At 48.8% G+C, this 19,772-nt stretch overlaps 6 protein-coding genes across 6 annotated transcripts; 5 read left to right on the top strand and 1 right to left on the bottom strand.

The window, feature by feature from the left end:
- Positions 1-867: 867 nt before the first annotated feature.
- EI90DRAFT_3278757 (RNA ligase-domain-containing protein) lies at positions 868-3,684 on the bottom strand (the record flags this gene model as incomplete). Its single annotated transcript, XM_039066625.1, has 7 exons — positions 868-1,300; positions 1,330-1,911; positions 1,966-2,113; positions 2,179-2,941; positions 2,995-3,255; positions 3,316-3,420; positions 3,472-3,684. 7 exons carry the CDS (start codon positions 3,682-3,684, stop codon positions 868-870), a joined length of 2,505 nt encoding a protein of 834 aa, XP_038923446.1.
- Positions 3,685-6,108: 2,424 nt separating this feature from the next.
- EI90DRAFT_3031025 (uncharacterized protein) lies at positions 6,109-7,352 on the top strand (the record flags this gene model as incomplete). Its single annotated transcript, XM_039058280.1, has 7 exons — positions 6,109-6,175; positions 6,234-6,280; positions 6,331-6,405; positions 6,441-6,543; positions 6,601-6,692; positions 6,754-6,975; positions 7,036-7,352. 7 exons carry the CDS (start codon positions 6,112-6,114, stop codon positions 7,123-7,125), a joined length of 693 nt encoding a protein of 230 aa, XP_038923445.1. The 3' UTR covers positions 7,126-7,352.
- A 126-nt stretch (positions 7,353-7,478) lies between these two features.
- On the top strand, positions 7,479-9,578 carry EI90DRAFT_3031024 (mo25 protein). The gene is made up of 6 exons (XM_039058279.1): positions 7,479-7,967; positions 8,168-8,623; positions 8,681-8,740; positions 8,805-9,014; positions 9,072-9,191; positions 9,246-9,578. The coding sequence occupies exons 1-6, from the start codon at positions 7,863-7,865 to the stop codon at positions 9,285-9,287; spliced, it is 993 nt and encodes a 330-aa protein (XP_038923444.1). The 5' UTR covers positions 7,479-7,862; the 3' UTR covers positions 9,288-9,578.
- Positions 9,579-10,828: 1,250 nt separating this feature from the next.
- EI90DRAFT_3031021 (Alpha/Beta hydrolase protein) lies at positions 10,829-13,630 on the top strand. The gene is made up of 10 exons (XM_039058278.1): positions 10,829-11,269; positions 11,347-11,654; positions 11,711-11,743; positions 11,798-11,941; positions 11,995-12,128; positions 12,181-12,566; positions 12,628-12,705; positions 12,764-13,090; positions 13,143-13,241; positions 13,302-13,630. The coding sequence occupies exons 1-10, from the start codon at positions 11,074-11,076 to the stop codon at positions 13,460-13,462; spliced, it is 1,866 nt and encodes a 621-aa protein (XP_038923443.1). The 5' UTR covers positions 10,829-11,073; the 3' UTR covers positions 13,463-13,630.
- Positions 13,631-15,763: 2,133 nt separating this feature from the next.
- Positions 15,764-16,586, top strand: EI90DRAFT_3031019 (uncharacterized protein). The gene has a single exon (XM_039058277.1). It carries the CDS (start codon positions 15,878-15,880, stop codon positions 16,184-16,186), a length of 309 nt encoding a protein of 102 aa, XP_038923442.1. The 5' UTR covers positions 15,764-15,877; the 3' UTR covers positions 16,187-16,586.
- A 111-nt stretch (positions 16,587-16,697) lies between these two features.
- EI90DRAFT_3031014 (cytochrome P450) lies at positions 16,698-18,367 on the top strand. Its single transcript, XM_039058276.1, has 9 exons — positions 16,698-16,867; positions 16,932-16,997; positions 17,052-17,091; positions 17,145-17,408; positions 17,466-17,675; positions 17,730-17,813; positions 17,874-18,004; positions 18,071-18,134; positions 18,199-18,367. The coding sequence occupies exons 2-7, from the start codon at positions 16,943-16,945 to the stop codon at positions 17,947-17,949; spliced, it is 729 nt and encodes a 242-aa protein (XP_038923441.1). The 5' UTR covers positions 16,698-16,867; positions 16,932-16,942; the 3' UTR covers positions 17,950-18,004; positions 18,071-18,134; positions 18,199-18,367.
- The last annotated feature ends 1,405 nt before the right edge of the window (positions 18,368-19,772 follow it).

The raw sequence follows: 19,772 nt of genomic DNA, 5'->3' as shown, positions 1-19,772 counted from the left end.
GGTTGAAGCTACCGCGAAGCAAAGAGCTTAGGGGTGTCTCAACCTCAGCCTCGCACTCCCAGCTTCTCCAGCGTCCAAGTGCGATCCGGTTTCTTCTCTGAGAGAGAGCCTTCACCTTTGGGAGGTTGCTCCCAGGTCCGCTCCTCCTGATGGAAGAATGACCCCTAGCACCGGCGGCGAATGGGAAGCTTGTGAGCAGTCTTCTCCTGTGTTCCCCTTCTATTTTCGAGGTTCTGACTTGTCCGGAACCCAAGGTAGCACCAACTGCAGCCCAACTTCCATGCAAGTCATCCTACGACGGGGGGACAAAGCATAAGTAATCCAAAGCGTGCAGTGGTTCAAGAAGGTTTCGAGGGTTTTCGCGTCTGATCGAGGTTATTGCGGACTATCCCACAAGTTCATCATTTCCCGAAGAGCATGCCTCGTGGTTGCTGCAGACTTTCAGAGACTTCTGAAGAGTTTCTCATTAGCTCTCGAACCTCCAAGCTCTGCTCAAACCCCCAGTTGAGGACGTAGACAGGCCTCCCCTGCTCCGACTGTGGCCACTCCTACAAATCCTTGTGATGTCGCCCCGCAGAGGAGTGCCACGTCGCTTCGGAGATCGGGAGAGTCAGCCTTCAACCATTCCAGACCTAGCTCGCACCAGGTATACGTTCAGTGACTCCTATATGACTATTGGGGCGACCAGAATGGGATCATTGACCAGGTGATATTCCTTCACCTGGGTCATACATGATGCATCGTCCGATGCGCAAGAATGATTGGGAGTCTTTTGCATTACATATCCTAGTCAATACAAGATCGTTAACCGTCCCGGGGTATAGTATGTGAATGACATGCTCAGTAGATAATAGAGTTCCAATACAATCATGACAATCCTTTAATCAGACCGCTGCCATTTTGATTTTCCAGTGAAACTTCCCCAATCCCACTCTTCTCCCCTTTCCTCCACTTTGTTACCATCTCACCAGCTAACACTGCCGAAACAGACTCGCCTTTTGTCCCTACAGTGATATGAAGCTTAATTTTGCGATCTTCGTTCATCGCAGCGAGAACGGCATGTGCTGCCTTAGAACCAACATCGTTCTCAGGAGTCTCGCGGACACGGAGGTCTTCGACTGTCAAAGCCATCACGTTCCCATCGCACAGAAGACTACCAATAGAGAAGTCAAACAGGGGCAGGAGATAAATAGTTGAGCTATTCTTCCGAGGACCTGGAGGTCTGTTCAATGCATTACAGGCATCCCATAGTCGCTCCTCAGCTGGGAGACTGTTGGAATGGACAATGGTGATGTGCGGCCTCGGGAGTATCGTTTTTCCTCCTTTAACTCATCCCAAAACTTTAGGGCAACATTCGGCGCGTTGTCTTGCGATAATGCTTTTTCAACGATGTTTAGCAGATCGATTTCAGCCAGAAGTCCATAGTACCGCGTCCTGTCTTTCGTTCTTGTCGCTTGACTCTCCTTTTTGACAGTGACCTTATATCCCAGAGCGAAGTCACAGGCTTCGGCAATTTGCTCATCATTCGGCCGTTGAAGGTCTGGGAGAAGCGGGAGGAGACCATCGATAACCTTCCTGACATTCTCTTCTAACGACTCGGTTCGGGGGTCCAACTCGATAACATCATCTACCTCCCCATCCGCAAGCTCTTGGGACCCTGTAATGAAAAGCCAGATGATCTCCTCGTGCGAGACGGCCGCAGGACGTAGGGACTGATGATTGTCCCCTCTGCGAAGTATACGATCCGCACAGAGACGGTGAACGGTAGCGAGGGGAGCCTTGCGGATATTCCAGTACAAAGCTATGAGACGAATTGGGAGGGGGTCGGCACGCTTCTCCCGCGCGACGCTTTCTTCGTATATGGTTCCCGCTTCAAGAATTCCTACCCTGTGCTGCCTGAGATGATTGTTCCTGCGTACGAAAAGATTCAAGAAAGTTCTGGATCCCTAGGAAATGGAAACGAACCGATCGGCGATGACCACGTCATACTCCTTCAACAACTTCGTAATATTACTTTGGAATATGGAGGCTGTTTTCTTGGCCTTCACATCATCGCTTTGAGTATGCCCAAAACCGAACAACCGAGAAAGGGCAACAGAAAGAGCAGTTTTGCCTGAAATCGATCACGTACGTGCGACCCGTTAATTCAGAAGATGACATTTATCATAAACAACGTACCGCAGCCAGGCACTGCAATAGGAACTATGATGGTCTTACCAAACTCTTTCCGCGGAGTGGTAGTGACGGCTTCTGGGTTGGCAAGAGCATGTGCCCCATCCTTTTTCAAGGCTCCCCCTGCGGCGATCAGCTTCCTTTGACCTGTGGGCGTCTCTAGCCACTTCAAAAACCTCTCTCGCGTAGCGACGACACCTTGGCCTTTCGAGAAACCCTCGAATTCTTTGGGGTGAGCGTCGATTTCATCCTCGACCCAGTTACGGTATACTCGAGATTCAGGCCGCTCCAGGCGCGACTTCGGTATGTTGAGTGGTTTGCTGCTATCGCGTTTGTATGATAGGATTGTCTTGGTGATTTCGCGCCACGCCCGGTACATAAGGTATGGTTCATCAAATTTCACTTTGAAAAAGAAATCCGTGCCGGGGGGATAAGGAGGAGGTGTATGTATATCTCTTGGGTCGACTTTGGCAGGCGCCTCCGATGAATCGCGTGCCTTCACCCTGGTACGAACAACAAAACCCTCAACTGCATCACCGTTCCAGAAGCCCGTTTGGGCGACATCGTCTGTGAACTCTTTGACTTCATTAACGGAGTTGAGGGTTACATAGGCAGTTTTGATGAACCCAAATTCCTCAGCAAAGGCGTCAACGTCAGAAGGTGGAGCAGTCGAGAAGGCTCCTTGATTTTTGTTAAGGCCGTGTAAATGGAGGCCAGTGAGCTCTGGAGGGTACGCAAGGACGTGTTCCTCGAATGAATCGTCACAGAGCTTGGAACAGTAAAATCAGCATGGCTTTGGCGTGGTCAGAATGAGGGACATACTTCGGCCACCGCGGTTATATTTTCCCTTAGCAATCGGCTTGCAAGCTCCTCGGGCTTTTTCCCCTTGGCTTTGAGATGCTTATACAGCCATTTCTCCCCTTGCATTGCATGGCTAATTTCTGCTCCTGTATGTTGGCCTACCGAGTGTTTAGAGGTCACAATTAGCTTATCATTTGCGAGGGCGGCGACGAAAATGATGCAGCCGTTCGATTTAAGAGTAAGATAGTAGGGAGCTGTTGTGTTTTTCTCGAGAGCTGGCCACTGCGTAAAAGCGGTTTAAATGGAAATCGCATAACAACGATTCGGAGCAGACTCACGCACCGTATTCCACGGGACTTCACCGATGTTGAAGAACTTATCATACCCACGAGCTACAACAGTGTGCTGACCTCCCACACCTGCGCATTTGTCATCATCAGTCAAAGCCTGGCCCCAAGGAACGCTATGATCACTTTGTGTAGTTCCCGATTTAGGCACTTGACGCGTGAAAAGGCCCCGGGCAAGCGTGGGGAAAGGACTGGGATAAGTTGCATACTTAAACTCATTCATCTTCCAGCTTTGGACTTCAATGCTAAGATCTGCAGGAGCAAGGTGAGTCGTGGATTTAACGAGCCTTTTATCTTTGATCGAAAGCGCATTCAGCTTCTGAATGAGCGCATCTGTCTCTTCTGCGATGCTGTCTGAGGACATGTCGCGCCTTAAACGAGTGTTGCAATTTACGAAGGGGCAACGAGTGGAGCTAAACTTGGAGGAATTGCAGAGTCCGTGATATTGTCCCTTGCCAAAACGGCGAAGGAAGAGATTCGGACGAGCCAACTTTCGAGAATGGTGACGGAATGACCCGAACTCAAGGCTGCTTCGCAGCCATGACCTTGCTATCCGATCACATGAACACTGCTAGGCTCACCAGCTCAAGATGATGTGTTTGGCATTTGGTTCCTGATTCAAGGGTGTTGATTCAGCCATTGCCGAACCCGAGTTGGAGGGAGGCAGCTGCACAACTGCTGTATTTTCGGACACCATTTCATATATACTTATGCTACATCTACTAAGAGAATTGACGCTTGTGCCATCTGCAATTTCTTCCGTGGTAATTTGTCTTGTACAACACATTAAGTGGAAGATTGTGTGCCAATTCCTAAACTCAAGCATCTCCATTCAAATTTTACGAGTACCGGCCCAAAAGTACTTGCGCTAAGTTGGTGCGAGGTATCTGCCTACATAATATAAGCCCTACCCTGATCCGGTATACTTCCCCTCGTATTTAGCTAGATAGATCTTCCGAGCTTATCGGAACAACTGCTTAAGTGACCTAGTGAGTCCGTTTGAGTTTAGTCATCAGCTTCAGCCCATCTCGAGATCCTCACAGTTGGACGCCCAGAAGCGACCAGTTGAAATTCAACCTGCTTCGCATTTTTACTGGCTCTTCTATTACTTAACGTGAACGAATACAGCACGGATCACGGTGTGCGACTGCGATCATGAGGAGTACTAGACGCTAGAGAAGCAAGGCTATACATCCCCGGAAGAACCCTGGCGTTGCATATATACGACCACACCCAGCATGCACTTGGAGCTGATGCATGAAGCCTGAGAACTCTCTGAAACTTCGGAAGAGGGTTACAAGGAAGCATTCTAGTATTCGGGAATGTTTCCAGGTTTAGGCGTCATGAGATATGGCTGGCAATTCCATTGGAAACTGCTGTTCCGCAGACTCCGATCCCCTCTCAATGGCACGAGTAGGGACGACGGGCATCATGGGCCGCACCAATAATCCCCCATAACCTAACGCCCCATGGTTGCCAGGGGCAGCCGTTGATAAAGTGTGGTGTCAGGGTCTTGTGGATTCTGTGTTGTTCGTTATCGATCGCCAAAATAGAAAAGCGCTGAAATAACACCACACGGCCACTCCAACTCCCATTCACGGCCGTCGGGATCGTCGTGGCGTGCCAGGCTGAAATAAGTAGGGTGTGGACGTAAAATGTCAGCTGGCCGTTAGATTCAAGGCTATCGTCCTGATCGTGGGAGGCTGTGCTAGTTACAGCCTCTCTGGATCATCCATTGCCAGGGTGTAGAACCAGCATGCGCGCGAATGGTACCTTGTGGACTATCTGCACAATGTGTCCTTCGAGCGGTCTTCTACCCGGCGGAGCTTCGATGTTCATGGTTCTCATTATTCACTCAACAGGTCATCATGGAAACCCAACTAAATCAGCAGTATTTTACATAGTCAGCTAGAGTGGGTCTGAGGGATTTGGCGAACCTGCTTGCTCATTGCACTCGATGGTCGCAAAAAAAACTACATCTGCATGGTCAAGGATGTGTTGCCGCTGTACTATGTAACTGTGTGCAAATGTGTCCGTTCAGGGTCGACATTGCCACGATCGGTGATTGCGAAGCTACTGGCGTCCATGTGAATTTCAATGGCTATGATATTCAAATTACCCAAGCAGCTCCTGTCGACAGAGCCCGTCATAAGTATTGGTCCTGTGTCCGAAAGTTCGCTCTGCGCCCCTTTCTGGCATCCCTGCTGAGTCCGCACCCTCATGTCACTACCAACGAGCGCGACCTTGCCGCGGGCATCATCCTTGACCTCAACGAGCGATACACCCACACCCGCTTCACAGCGCATGGCCTTCCCCATAAGGCCCGCGACTAGAGTGGTAATAAGGCCGTTCGATCCAACTTGGGTACCGGCACCAGAACAAGGTGAAAAGAGTACTTTTGTCCAAAGAACAGATGAAGGTGCGTTGTTAACAGTTGTTGGTATTCTCGGTCTTGATCTCCCCAACTTTCAGGCATTGTTCCGCGCATCAATAAGACAGTCAGCCGTGTTCTCGGCTTCAGGGAGACATGGAGCCTCACACTCTGTGAGTTGCTACTTAAATTATTACCAACAACGCCGGCATCCGCACATCGTATCATCTGTCCGTCATATACTTACCTTGCCTTTTGCAGTCATAATTTTTGCTGGAGCATTGGTTGGCTTTGTACTGGCACGCTCAATGATGCTCGATTCCAGTCTCTCAAACTATAAAAAAAATCTTCCAGCTGGTCCGTTATCTTGTATCACGGCGGGGTTGACGCGCTGGCTGATCCGTCATGGTAATAGGAGAGATGTTCTGGAACAGTCGGGCCCCTTATCGCTATGCGTTCATTATTCACGTCTGGGTATGTTTTTGTGAGTGATCGCATCTACACCGTGCCCGAAGCATTTATTCAAGGATTTTCCTGTTTAGTTGGCACGTTTGGTGTCGTCTTCCAGTTCCTCCCTGCTGTTCTCAAAGTCAGAGCCGCCCTTGCCTCTCCCCTCATCGTATACTCAATTGATTTCAGAACTACATATCCCTGCACCGTTTGAACGGTTATATCACTCTTCTGCTCACGGGTATCAACGTCGCTACGGGATGGGTATTGGCTCGGCGAGCATTTGGGGGGTTCCTCAGACGCAGCTGATGTTCTATGTTCTCGGTTTATTGACTCTTATTTCTGCGACTCTGGGAATGATCTATGTTCGTGACATCAGGCAGCATCGGAAATGGATGCTTCGTACGTAGTCGCTATTATCCGCATACTCCACCAGTTTCACACCTCTTCAACTTCTAGGCATGACTTCCATGTTGGGAGTTATCGTCAGTGGACGCGTCATTATGCTGGCTGCTCGTGCCATCATTACTAACATCGGCACGTTCTATGCTGTGAGGCCCATTTTTCACACCGAAAGCTAAGATATTCACACCAACTACCCAATTCTGGTAGCTCTTCAATTGTGAGGAGATTCAAGCATTGATACATTCGGTATCTAGCTACCCTGCCTGCGTGGCAGCGCAGCAAGCCAACACGAACTTCAGCTCCGTGTATGTGGGCATCCATGCATCCATGCATGGGGACAAGGTCAACCGCGGTGCAGTTGCCCGCCTGGCGTCTCCAGTGGGTTTATGGACGGCGCTCATCATTCATATTATTGGCGTGGAGATATATGTGAGCTGTCTCATCAATTACGCATTTCTCCTTTTTTCATACGAAGCCCCGTGCTTGTAGATTCGTTTGACCGAAAAACAAAACAACCATGCTGAAGGTTTTCTCCTCACAAGAAAGGAAAACCCTTATGGTCCGATCGGGAATCCTTGATGGAAGATCCACCCGTTTGATGAGTGCCAAGCTCATGATTGATGGTATGCGAGCGGATGTATGTCAGTACAGGCTTCCTCGATTCCTACGTTATTTGGGCCTGAAGCCCACGCCTAGCAAGTTGCCCCTGTCCGTTTCCCCTTGGGGGGGGGTGAATGGGGATGTTTTAGTTATGATCATGACCTTATGTTCGTACATAATATAATTGCAGCTATTGGCTATGTTGGGTCATAAGCAGTGACCGCTTTCATTGTGATGGTCATCGCTTTTTACGTCTTCGTTCTATCAAGGGTGAATTGACAGAAAAGCAAATTTGTGACCAGAACTGCATGGTGATTGAATGGCTTTTGGCACGGGATGTTTGTTTGGACCGCAGAACCGCGTTCATTACTGCCAACAACTTCTCCAGAATTTGCCACTAATTTGCCTCGTGCGGCCTTGCCAACGCGAGTCATTGGAATTGCCCCTGAGTGCCATTCTTCGATACACTCCTTACCGAGGATCCTGCGGTCAACATAAACCCCCCTAACATTGACGATCAACACAGGGTGTTGTTCGACTCCTTGCCACAAGCGCCTATCCTCTAAAGCTGGGGTACTGGTGTACTGTTTATCACTAGATATTCGAGGGATACCTTTTCGTGCCAATACCCGGCTTGAAGCAGAAGCGCGCCTCGCTGAAAGCGCCGAAACTACAGAAAGTTCCAAACACTCACACGCCCTGACCCCATTCCTTCAATGAACTTCTTCAAGCAAAAGCCAAGGGGCCCGACAGAACTCGTCAAGAGTGTGCGCGATGGACTAGGGAAGGTCGATACTGGCCCCATCGAAGCAAGACGAAGGGTAAGAACACGACGATTGTCATTGGTTTGAAACTGAACAACACTACTTGTTTCGTTTATGCACGCGTTTCTCATGTCACTTCTTACCCGTGTCGTTTCTATACATCGGACCCGTCTTCTATCTCTCTTGATCCTACTCGTTCCCGATGTTCGGCCTGTTTGCAATCGAACCCCCAACATCCACTTTTGTTCGCTCCGCAGGCCGCAGAAGGTGTTGCAAAAGACTTGTCCCAGATCAAGGCGATGTTATTTGGTGATGGAGACCCTTTGCCTGAAGTTGTCGCGCAACTCGCAACGGAAACGTATTCCAATGACCTCCTCAATCTCCTGGTTTTCCACATCTCCAAACTGGACTTTGAGGCACGCAAGGATGTTGCGCAGATATTCAACAATCTTCTTCGGAGACAGATCGGAAGCCGGTGGCCTACGGTTGAACATCTGATTATACCTGGAAAGCCGAGAGAGGTGATCTTTGTGGCATTGAAAGGATATGAGAATGAGGATGTGGCATTAAATACTGGGATGATTTTGAAAGAGATGCTGAGGCATGAACCGTTGGCCGAGATTTTGTTGTATTCAGACGAATTCTTTTCCTTTCCTCATTATATCGAGGAAACAACATTTGGTGTCTCATGCGATGCCTTTGCAAACTTTAAAGTATGTTCTCCTCCATCGTACCCCAATAACCTCTCAAAGTCGCCATTTTTGTGCTAGGAAACCCTGACTCGGCACAAACCTATGGTTGCTGAATATCTCGAGAAGAATTACGATCGTGTACGTCCTGCCCTTCTGGAGGTCGCTCCCCATATGACCTGATTCATCTCTTCCCCTGGGATAGTTTTTCGCCATGTACTCTCGCTTGATCAACTCCTCGAACTACGTTACCAAACGGCAATCCCTTAAGCTTCTTGGCGAAATTCTTCTCGACCGGGCCAACTTCAACGTCATGACTCGATATATTTCGAACGAGCATAATCTGAAGGTGATCATGAACTTGTTGAAGGATAAGAGCAAGAACATCCAGTTTGAGGCGTTCCACGTGTTTAAGGTGCGTCTGAGGGACCCTGGATAAGTGTCGCGATTGTTGGGACTGACGGTATTGTAGGTATTCGTTGCTAACCCAAAGAAGCCTCCAACTGTGGAAGCTATCCTTCAGCGGAACAAGGAGAAGTTGCTGTCCTTCCTGAGGGCATTCCATAACGATAAAGAGGACGAGCAGTTCAGCGTGAGTTGTTTTTCTCTTTGTGCCACAGTCTGCATGAGACTGAAGATTTCCTAGGACGAGAAACAATTTTTGATCGTTCAAATTGAGGGTCTGTGACGTTCCGGGATGTACTTCTCAATCATCGTAGTCTTCAACTACTACTCATCTTATACCCTGTATTTCTGCAACTTTTATTCGAGCTCACTTCCACAATCTATTGGTTTGGTATTTCCTGTTCTCTTATTGCCTTTCAAACGCCAGATCTGAGATCCAACTCATCATCGTTGCACGAACTCTTTTGCGCCTTCAAACATTGTATGTGCATTTTTTTTTTTATCCGGGACGCTGTAGCAACTATGAACCTCCAACCGGATGCATAGTATAGCGAGTCTAACAATGACAGGAAAGATCGTAACATCTACTGATTCCAACATGGCTGCGGGATACGATAAATGCGCCCTGTTCAGCGCATGTGTCTTGCTGAGGGTGACATGTGCCGGAGTAACCGAACCACCACAACGTTTAGAACCGAGAAAGCCGCCATGATGCTCCACCCAGCGCCCCGATGTCAGGGGTGAGTGCATTAAGTGGAAGTATCTCCACGTTGGGTGAGAAGAAGATGCCGTGGAAAAAGAGTGATCCCTCCATCTTGCCAGGGGCATGTGGTTGGTGCTTTACGCGTGTGTCGGCGCAATATCGTCAATTCATGGTACCTTGCTACAGGAGAAGTATAGTACCGAGCCATGTCGTGGCTGATATGGGAAATCGGTGATGAATGCAAAGTATTCTAATTTCAGGGGTTAATGTAGTGCTTTTAATGCAATCAGAACGTTCTTATTTCGCATCCGAGTCTGTCGGAAGTGATGGAGAGGATATTGAAAGGGCTAGCAATATTCGCGCTCAGTTCAAACAATGTGAACTGCGTATATTAGTATTGCAGATATCCACGCTAGACACAAGTTAACAAGGGAGCTTACTTCGGTTCAAACAATGTGAACCGAGAGAACCCGACGAGAAAATTCCCATCGGTTATAAGCACGAATGTCTTAAGAGGAAAGTGAGCGCTTATCCTAAAAGGGCCGCAGCAATCAAGCCTCGCTGCTCGTCGACGATGTCGACTTGCAACAGAGAAAAGGTGTATAGCAAAGTAGCACAGTGTCAATATGAGGCCCAACCGCTGGCCGTGATATGTCGGACCGAGCTCGGCTGTCAAGTGGTGGTAACATTGTCGATCAGTACCACCAACCACAGCCTCTCCACAAGGAATGGGCAATAAAACGGACATTTCATTTTACATTTCCAAGACAGACTCTGTCTTGAACACCGAATAAACAAACCTGAGGTTCGCATCTAGTTCCCCAGATACATGGCAGCCAGCTGCCAACGAGCCGCTCCAGCGAGGATCGCTACGCGAATGACAGTCGGTTGGAAGGAACCGAAGGGCTTGACCACTGTACCCCAAAGAGAACACAGTTCGGAATGCTCTTGCATCATCGCTAGGCAGTCGACTAGCCATCATCACAGGGAGTTAGGACCCCTTGGGTACTGAAACGCGCACATAGATATGAGTTTCCCAGTCGAGAGTTGTTAATTCACCCGAGATTCATTGAACTGCTCCGAGTTATCCTGAGTCAATTTCTGATCGCCATATTAGGGAAGTTCCAAGCCGTAACGTCACTCGGCGCCTGCAAGTTGTCAATGAGGCACTTCAATCACCTGTATCATCCAATCCCCTCTGAAACATGCATTCTCTACATTAAAAGCTGGAAACCTGCCTACATTCCGCTCGGACTACTTTGCTTCTCCGCCGTAGGTTCGATAATATTCTTCAGCGCATGGGGCACGAGGCTGCCCGGGATCGTTCGCACGCTGTCGCACTTCAATCCCCCGTTCTCATTGAAGGATGCGACTCAAGCATCGCGTTTCTATTCTAGCGGTGGCCCTCGCCGTAACCGTGCTGCCCCATCCATGGGTGGACAGGTTGTTTCCAGTAGTAAAGTTACCGCAAGGCAAAGTAGTGGGCAAACGAGTCTCTCTCGATGTTAACACCGGGGATAATCCAGGTGGATTGAAGGATTTTCAGCAGGACTTTTTTTTGGGTTCGTGTCCAATATCCAAATGAAACCCGCTAAGGGTGTACGAATTGATATCCGATCAACCTCATGAACCCTCCCAGGTATTCCGTATGCCCTACCACCGCTGGATAAGCTCAGGTTCAAAGCGCCGCAGCCCATACAACAGAAGTCATTTTTAACCATTGAAGCCAAGGAGTATGGTCGGGCATGCATGCAGACCCTTGGTGTTCATTTCCACAATCGGAGCGAAATCTCCGAAGATTGTCTGACTCTCAACATCATCCGCCCCGCCCACATTTCGAAGAAGGCAGCACTTCCTGTGTTAGTTTGGATACATGGTGGTTCATTCGTCATGGGATCGGGCGGTGTATATAATGGGTCCTGGCTAGTTGCTCGCAGCGTGGATTTGGTGCGTCTTTGTTTCACGCTTTCCCCCCGCGATGTCTGATTGTTATCTTATACAAGAATCGTCCAATAATATATGTGTCAATGAACTATGTAAGCCCTTCATAGTATTCCGTCGATGAAAATTGTTCGATGTGTTGCACCTAGCGCCTTCAACTTTTCGGTTTCTTGGCAGCTCCCGAGGTCGAAGAGCGTGAGGATGCCGACCTTAACGTTGGGCTGCTTGACCAGCGCGAAGCATTGCGTTGGGTCAAACAGAATATTGCGTCCTTTGGCGGAGATCCCAGCAGGGTACGTCATATTGGTCATGGCCCTCAGCGTTGAGTCTTACACCGAAATATCAGATCACCGTTTTTGGTCAGAGCGCCGGCGCAATGTCAGTTGGAGCACAAATGCTTTGGAACAAAGGGACTAAGGACACTGGAGGTGGGGATCCGCTTTTTAGAGGTGCAATATTGCAATCGGGGGGCGCATCCGGGTTCGTCTGGGTCATTGGCTTATCAAACCGTTTTCATTTCCCTTGCATCTAGTTATCCATCTCCTAAACCTTGGGCACACGAGGTGGCCTATCGTCGCTTTGCAACAAAGGTCGGCTGTGGCGCATCGACAATTGCGCGCAGCGTCACCCATGACTTTTGCCCTCCGCGCTCGTTCTATAATTATAGACCACGAGAAGATTCGATTCTCAGTTGCCTCCGCGAGGTACCTGTTGATACTCTCTTCCGTGAGGCCACACGCATCGAGGGCGTGGGCCTGAAAGATCATCTGGCTGGCCTTAGCCATTCCCGCCCTTGGGGAGTAACTCAGGATGCAACATCGTATTACAATAAACGCCGACAAGACGGTGGATTTTTCTATGCTCGACCGAGCATCGCGCTTCGAAACGAGAGTATCCTTAATATTCCGATCATCATTGGTAAAGATTGGTGCTTGCTTCATTGAGTGGCGAACCTTTATGGGGCTCTTCCTTTTCTCAGGAACAACTTTGGACGAAGGCACTATATTTCCACCAAACAACATCAAGAGCCAAGATGACTTCATGACATATATTCAGCGTGAGTTGTCCGATTCTCGTATCTCAGAAATATTCTTAGTTTGCCCTTGATTGTTTAGATTGGTTTATATACCCGCATGGCGCTCATTTGCGCGAGAAAGTGTTCAAGGGACTTTCCTCCCTATATCCAGACATCCCATCTCTCGGAAGCCCTTATCCAAACAACGATGTGGATTTTGATCAAGATGACAGGCTGTTCCCTCAACATGAGTCAAACCAGTTCAGGCGCGCGGCATCAGTTTTTGGCGACCTTGTTTTCGATAGCGCGCGAAGGCTACAAGCTGAAATAATGTCGGACAGCGTCCCTGTCTGGACATATCAGTTCCGCACACCTGTGAGGGGTCCAAAGCACTACGGAGTCGGCCACTCGGCGGAAATTCCATATGGTAAAGGACACCCTCTGTTGCGCTCCCGCGGCGAACTGATCAGTCGTTTCAGCATTTGGCTATTATGCGTTCCAAGGTGGTGGAGATCGAGCCATATCTCGCCTCATGACTAGTGCATGGATAAACTTTGTTTACGATCTTGATCCGAACGGTTGGTGCCTTAATCTTGCCTCACTGAAGAATCCTCATGCTTTTGGTTTCTTCGCTGAAGGGAAACGCCCAGACCCATTTTGGCCGAAGTACACATTTAGAAAGAAACCATTGCTTGAGTTTCGAGCTAATACCACTGCAGTTGTGAAGGATGATTATCGGAAGGATGCGCTGAAATGGATGATGTATGACGAAGATTGGAATTATGCCACTGGACGTTGATGTCATAATATCAATGTTAAGTGTGGGTTTTTTCTTCAGAATTTCCTGACTCGCGTTAAGGTCAACAAAGACCAATCGCCATCAATAACTCTCCATGAGAAAGAGGAACAAAATTCACTGGCAATAAGTAGTCAAGTTTGCCTTATTCACCCTCATAAACTTTGTGCCTAATAAACACTATTGCCGCCTTGTAACCATCCTCCCCTCCCGTTAGCACCCCTGGACCAACCCTCCCCCAAAAGCTTCTCCACAAACTCATCTACCTAAGTAACAAAGTCATATATAGAGGCCGGAGTTCTGCCTAGCGTCCGATTATCAGTAGGGTCTTCGGACAATTGATCGTAATCCGACCACGCCACGCAAAGTGACACATTCACGGATTCGAAACAGCGGATCCGTTTTCGATTGTTAATTGCCTATGTCGACAATACCGGTGAGAAAGGGAGGGGAATCATTAGTTGATGCACGCAATGACGAAATGTAAAAGAATTAAGGCCTGTGATTCCTCATCTCCCGTCGTCTTGTCGCTCGCCATCAGTACACCATTCGAATCAGGCACATAGTCACTTGAGCACATCCTCCTCGCATGGGCTCAGAAAGTATGTCGCTGAATCCATAACCGGTAATTCTCTCCTTTGCTCCAACCTCTGGCCACATCATGACCTTCTGTTATTCCTTCTGCTCCTTCGGAAGCAGATCCCTTGAACGAAGAAGGTGGCCGCGAGAGATTCGTTGATCAACGATCGCTGATCGTACCGACCAGAGGACGGATATGGAGTCTGCTATTGATGTAGGGAGGAATTCTGGGAGTGGAAGAGGCGGGTCTTCCTAGGAGTTGGTAATGGTAGTTGTGCAGATTGTTTGACAGGAATACGCAGGAGTTGGTTCGGGATTGTAGATTGTGGAGACATGCCGAGGTTTGCTGAATCCACTCCGACAACTCATCCCCATCAGACCCGCACCGGGCGACCCCCGTAACCGCAGCGCACTCCCTTCGATACCTTGTGTTCATTCTTCAAGGCTTCGGAGTTAGGGTGATGGATCGCATCCGGGCGGGATTTCATTTCGTGTTGGGGAAAGGGGATTGCATTGGCATTTCGCGTGCCAGAGGGCGCCGCTGGCGATAGGAAATTGTTGTGTTTGTTAAGAAGTAGAATTGCCCACTGGGGGGGCGAGGCGTCAGGAATTACGCGGTGTGATGATGACCGCGATGAATGATTCCAATAGACGCTTGGAGATGAAAAATGCCGGTTGAGTCACGACCGGTTTAGAGGGACCCTTGTTTCCTGAGGCCCGATTCCAGAGGGGCAAACAGCATCGATTCAGGGGCCTCCCTCGTCCCACTGAACAATTTCTTGGTCAATTTCGCTGAGCAGGGCACAGCCAGCACTATGCCTCAGTGAAAGCACTTCCTCGGCAAAAACATAGTGCGGGCCGGGCCCATCACCACGTGTGTGAAGTAGTGTACAGTACCCACGCAGCCATCTCACTAGGAAAAAATCTAATGTAAAACTGACACGCCTCTCATATATATATACGCACGGGTCACTTGGCCAAAAAAAAAAAAGCAAAACATTGGCACTCAGATCCCCCTCCCAAAAGTGACGGTGGAAAAAAGAAATACTTGAGGAAACAGTGCCTAATTGATGCAACTCGCGAATCCTAGACAAAAGTGTCACCACTGAGAATAATCACCGTGGCGCCACTGACGGGCAACCCATAACAACAATACATGACTCATTTACATACCTGCGAAACGGGCAGAACACAACAAATTACATAACAAGTTGGTGAAAAAAGGATAACACCTCGGACTTGTGAATGAACAAACCCCCTGAGTGTCGACAATGAAATTCCGTCGGCGGCAATCGCATCAACCGTCTTATGTGAGCGATTATTATGTAATCACAGGTGGTCACGCACTGGCTAGTTGGTCCCTAATCACATCTACATATATGTAGTACATTGACTAGCTGCGGGGTTGCAGTACTTGCAGCCGAGCCATCACCCGAGAGCAAAGTACTATTGTACATATAACCAGCCGCCCCACATCTCAGTCACATCACTGCACGCTCTGGACCTCAACTTGCCCTTCAGCTATTCCCTGCCTCGCTAGTTGCATATCAGCTTACCTCAGGATTCGAGATGACACTCTACCAGACTGTTGCTGCGGTCATCTCCGTGTGCGTCGTTATCGCTCTTAGGCGTCTATACAAATACACTATTCGACCACGTTTCTTTCTTCGCGGTGTCCCCCGAATCGAGGAACCTAACAGACTTGTCCATGGCCACTTCCCTTTGATCTTCAAGGCCTCACCAGACGTGCAGCATCAGAAGTGGCATGCCAAATATGGTCCCGTTTTTAACTATGACGGAATCTTTAATGTGTGAAAATTTCATACTGCGATACTAGCCATGGCTCAGCACTTTACCGTCCTTTTTGCCCAGACCGTTCGTGTTTCAATCACCGACAGGGCTGCTTTGAACTATATCCTAGTTTCGCACTACTCTGAGTTTCCAAAGCCAAATGCGTCGCGAAGAATGTTGAGTGAATTGCTCGGGGAAGGTGCGCAACGTTGTTCCAGTATGGACCTTCATTTGATTTCCATCAAATACTACTTATACATCAGGACTTCTTGTTGTCGAGGGTGCCGATCACACACGCCAGAGGAAGATAATGGTAGACCGGAAACCATTCTCTTCATGTCTCCAACCATATGTTGAAGCTATTTTGCTTCTCGCAGAACCCCGCATTTGGCCCGACCCAGATAAAAGCCCTCTTCAGCCTTTTCTCGGAGAAAGCATTGGAAGTGCGTCCGTTGTACTAATGACTAGCAGATATTTCCATCTGAGGTCGGAATCTATCAGTTTCGTAACGTTATGCTAGCCAAGGTAGCCGAGAAAGGAGGTGAACCGGTAGAGCTCGACGTCTGTGAATATGCGGCTAGGACTACATTGGATGTTATCGCTTCAGCGGGTCAGTATTCACTCTTGACGGTCTCGTCGTTCAAACGAGTTCAGTCAAAATTTGAAAAATCAAGGTTTCGGCTATGAGACACATGCTATTGAGCGTGGTGACACCTCAGAATTATCACGCTCTTTCAACGAAGTGCTCCACTCGGTTGGACAGTTTCATCTAGCTCTGTTCCTCACGTATATGTTCCCGTTTTTGGGCCACTTGGTGATTGATTGTTGCAGTTGGTCTTCCGAACTTGCATAACTCCTGCAATTCGCAGGTTAAACATACGAAGGGCAGGAAAGCCATCCACAAAGCCGGGTCCATCGTGCATCGTATTTCGAGGGAAATAGTTGACCAAAAGCGTAGCGCCGTATTAGCACACGATACACAGAGTGAAATTGGTGATGAGAAGCATGCTGTGGGAAAGGATCTTCTCAGCATTCTCGGTGTGCTTGCCCGCCCCCTTTCATATCGGAACACCGCGGAATTGAACACTTCACCTTCCCTCAGTGACAGCAAACATGGCGGATAACCTCAAACCTTCTCAGAGGCTCACTGAGGATGAAGTTATGGCCCGTACGACATTACCTTTCCTTCGATCCACCTTCTTATATGACGTTACCCGCACAGAAATATCCACTTTCTTGTTCGCTGGAAATGATACAACAGCGTATGTGCACATCTGAGACTAATGCTTTTTTACAGACCTAATCGCCTTTTCAGCACCGGGATATCTTGGGTGATGTATGCACTCTGCAAAAACAGCAGCATTCAAGACAAGTTGAGGGCCGAAATCAGGGCCGTTCCGAACGAGCATCCAACCTATGAAGCGCTCAGCTCCCTTCCATATCTTGATGCAGTGATCCGGGAAACGTTGAGATTCCAACCTCCTATTTCGGGCACAAGTCGTATTGCAGCGAAAGATTGTATCGTGCCATTGTCTACGCCTATAACCAGACCTGATGGCTCTACATTGCCCCAGTTGCGGTAAGGAATTACATAGGTTATCCCACTTTGACGATAACTGAGCAGGAAATCCCCTAGAATTGCAGCAGGAACCCATATCTTTATTCCTATACAGACGACACTCAACGATCCAGACGTTTGGGGTCCTGATGCCAATGAGTTTAAGCCGGAACGCTGGTTATCGCCTAACGGGGTTCCAGATGGTGCAATGGAGATACCATCCATTAAGTTCCTTCCCTTCCTTGCAGGTCCCAGGGCATGCATTGGATTCAGATTCTCCATTACTGAGTACGTCGTATCAAACCCACCTGTGTGTTTCCAATACTGAGCATTTTGTTTCAGGATGAAGATAGTCATATTCAGCCTGATACGGGTGATGTCCTTCGAACTTGCCGTCGATCCGGACGACATCGAGCCGAAGGCAAGGCAAGCACTGAAAATCCCAAAGGACATAAAGAATATCGCAGTTGACTTATTTCCTTATAGGGTTGTGACCCGGCCCCGAGTTAAATCCAGGCCAGAAGAGGGATTCCAGTTGCCTGTCCTTGTGCGGGCCTTGTAAATGAAGTCGTACGTCAACCAGATGTATCAAATAATCTCGACACCTTAGAGTAATGGTAGGTCCCATTAACAAAAAGCGTGTCTCTTCCTGCTTCTTTCAATGCGTTTGGTTGTTCATGTAGTGCAACCATGCCAAGATCTAATTGTTCAGATTTTAGCCATGTTTCCAAAATTTATACATTGAAGGTACCTCTTTTCATGAAGTACGGTCACAGCACTGAACGCAATCTCCATGTTTGCGGCCGGCCAGTGCGGCGACGTGCGGACGCTACCCGTGTTTCCGGGGTTACAGTTTGCAAATGTAGTTTGCCTCAAAGGAATGAGATCGGGAGCTGCGGGAGCTGAACAGAGAAACCGTGATCAACGCACCGCTGTAGACCACTACATCAATTGTTGAGCGATGCCAAGCAATATGATGCCAGATTAATAAGTTGACAATAAAGTTCACGTTCAAGCGCTTTGATCAATGGGGGCCGTGGCAGAGAGTTCCATGTTTGGAGAGGTGCCTTCCACAACTAACACCCCTCGAGTGAGGAACCATTTGAACTTGAAACCAGGAACCGAAAGTCAAGCAAACAGCGGGCTTATGGCTATTTGAATGGCTCAAGTCTCTTCTACTATCACCCAACACTGCGTTAAGTTATGTAGCAGTGTGAAAGCTCAGTGAGCCGACTTCGCAAAAGGATGTCTCGCTTCTACGGACCACCATGTGGGATCAAGTTAACAGATAGAAGAGGAGTGGGACACGTAAGAGGGGACGAGACCCGCTAGAGGGCAGAACCATGCATTTTCTACAGTCAGCCTCCTTCTCACTCTCGAGTCAAATCCCCAACACCACCATCACGCGGGAACAGAGATGAACGAAAATCGACGCCGTTCATTATTCATCCCCTGCTCCGGCGAGATGCGTCTTCCGCACTGGTAGGCGCTCCGAGGCAAAAGGAAGATGAATGCGTGGTTCAGCCTCAGGATCACTTTTTCGCTTTCTCCCACAGTTTCTGACCTCCTCTTTAGTCTAAACTTTAGAACGAACTTTGACGGCTTCTCACCCAGCGACAATATTCCGACTGCGTTCACTTGCCTCACATCCGTGGCGTCTGTCGACCCCGAGTGGTAGAGTGAGATTCATCAGAGGTGGGAATGCACGGTCCGCCATCTGTGGCCACAGGACTCGGAAAGCACCGCATCCCGTCTGATCTGCGAAGTTAAGCCGAGTACCGCTCAGTTAGTACCATGGTAGGGGACTACATGGGAATCCTGAGTGCTACAGTTTTCGGTTTTGGTTTTTTTTTCTCACCCCTTTTCCCAACCTTACGAGCGCGAATCTCGTCAACGACTGATAAAACAGAGCGCTCTCAAATTAATGGTTTGTGGGCGTGGATATGCTTCCGCCGACCGGGCACTGATTGGCCCACACTCTCATTGGATGATGAGGCTGTTTACGTTGCGGTTTCTTATGTCATCACTCGTTTGGGTTGGGCTTGGTTGGCCCATTACCTTGCACGCTCATGTCCTGATCCATCTCCCAACGAGAGAGAATGAAATGGTTTGATTGCGATCGCTGGTGTACTTAACTTCGTCCATGCGGCCTGGATTCGTGCATTGGTCATGCAGGTTTGCCTCATATCGTCATGTACAACACCTTTGAACGGCGCTAAATTCGAGGGTGGGTGTACGCAAACGTGTCATACTAGACCATTATCTCACACGGACCTCGAATGTCGACTTTGGACACCAAACCGTCCTCCCCTAATGCATATGCGAAAGAGACGCATGCTGATTACGGGCGTCCTCTTTCCTGTAAGTCTTCAGAGCGTGCAACCG

The sequence above is a fragment of the Cantharellus anzutake genome, assembly GCF_015039405.1.
Source record: "Cantharellus anzutake strain C23 chromosome Unknown EI90scaffold_2, whole genome shotgun sequence".
Taxonomy (NCBI): domain Eukaryota; kingdom Fungi; phylum Basidiomycota; class Agaricomycetes; order Cantharellales; family Hydnaceae; genus Cantharellus; species Cantharellus anzutake.
Note: the sequence above shows the minus strand (reverse complement) of the source record. Positions and strands in the feature narration are given on the sequence as shown.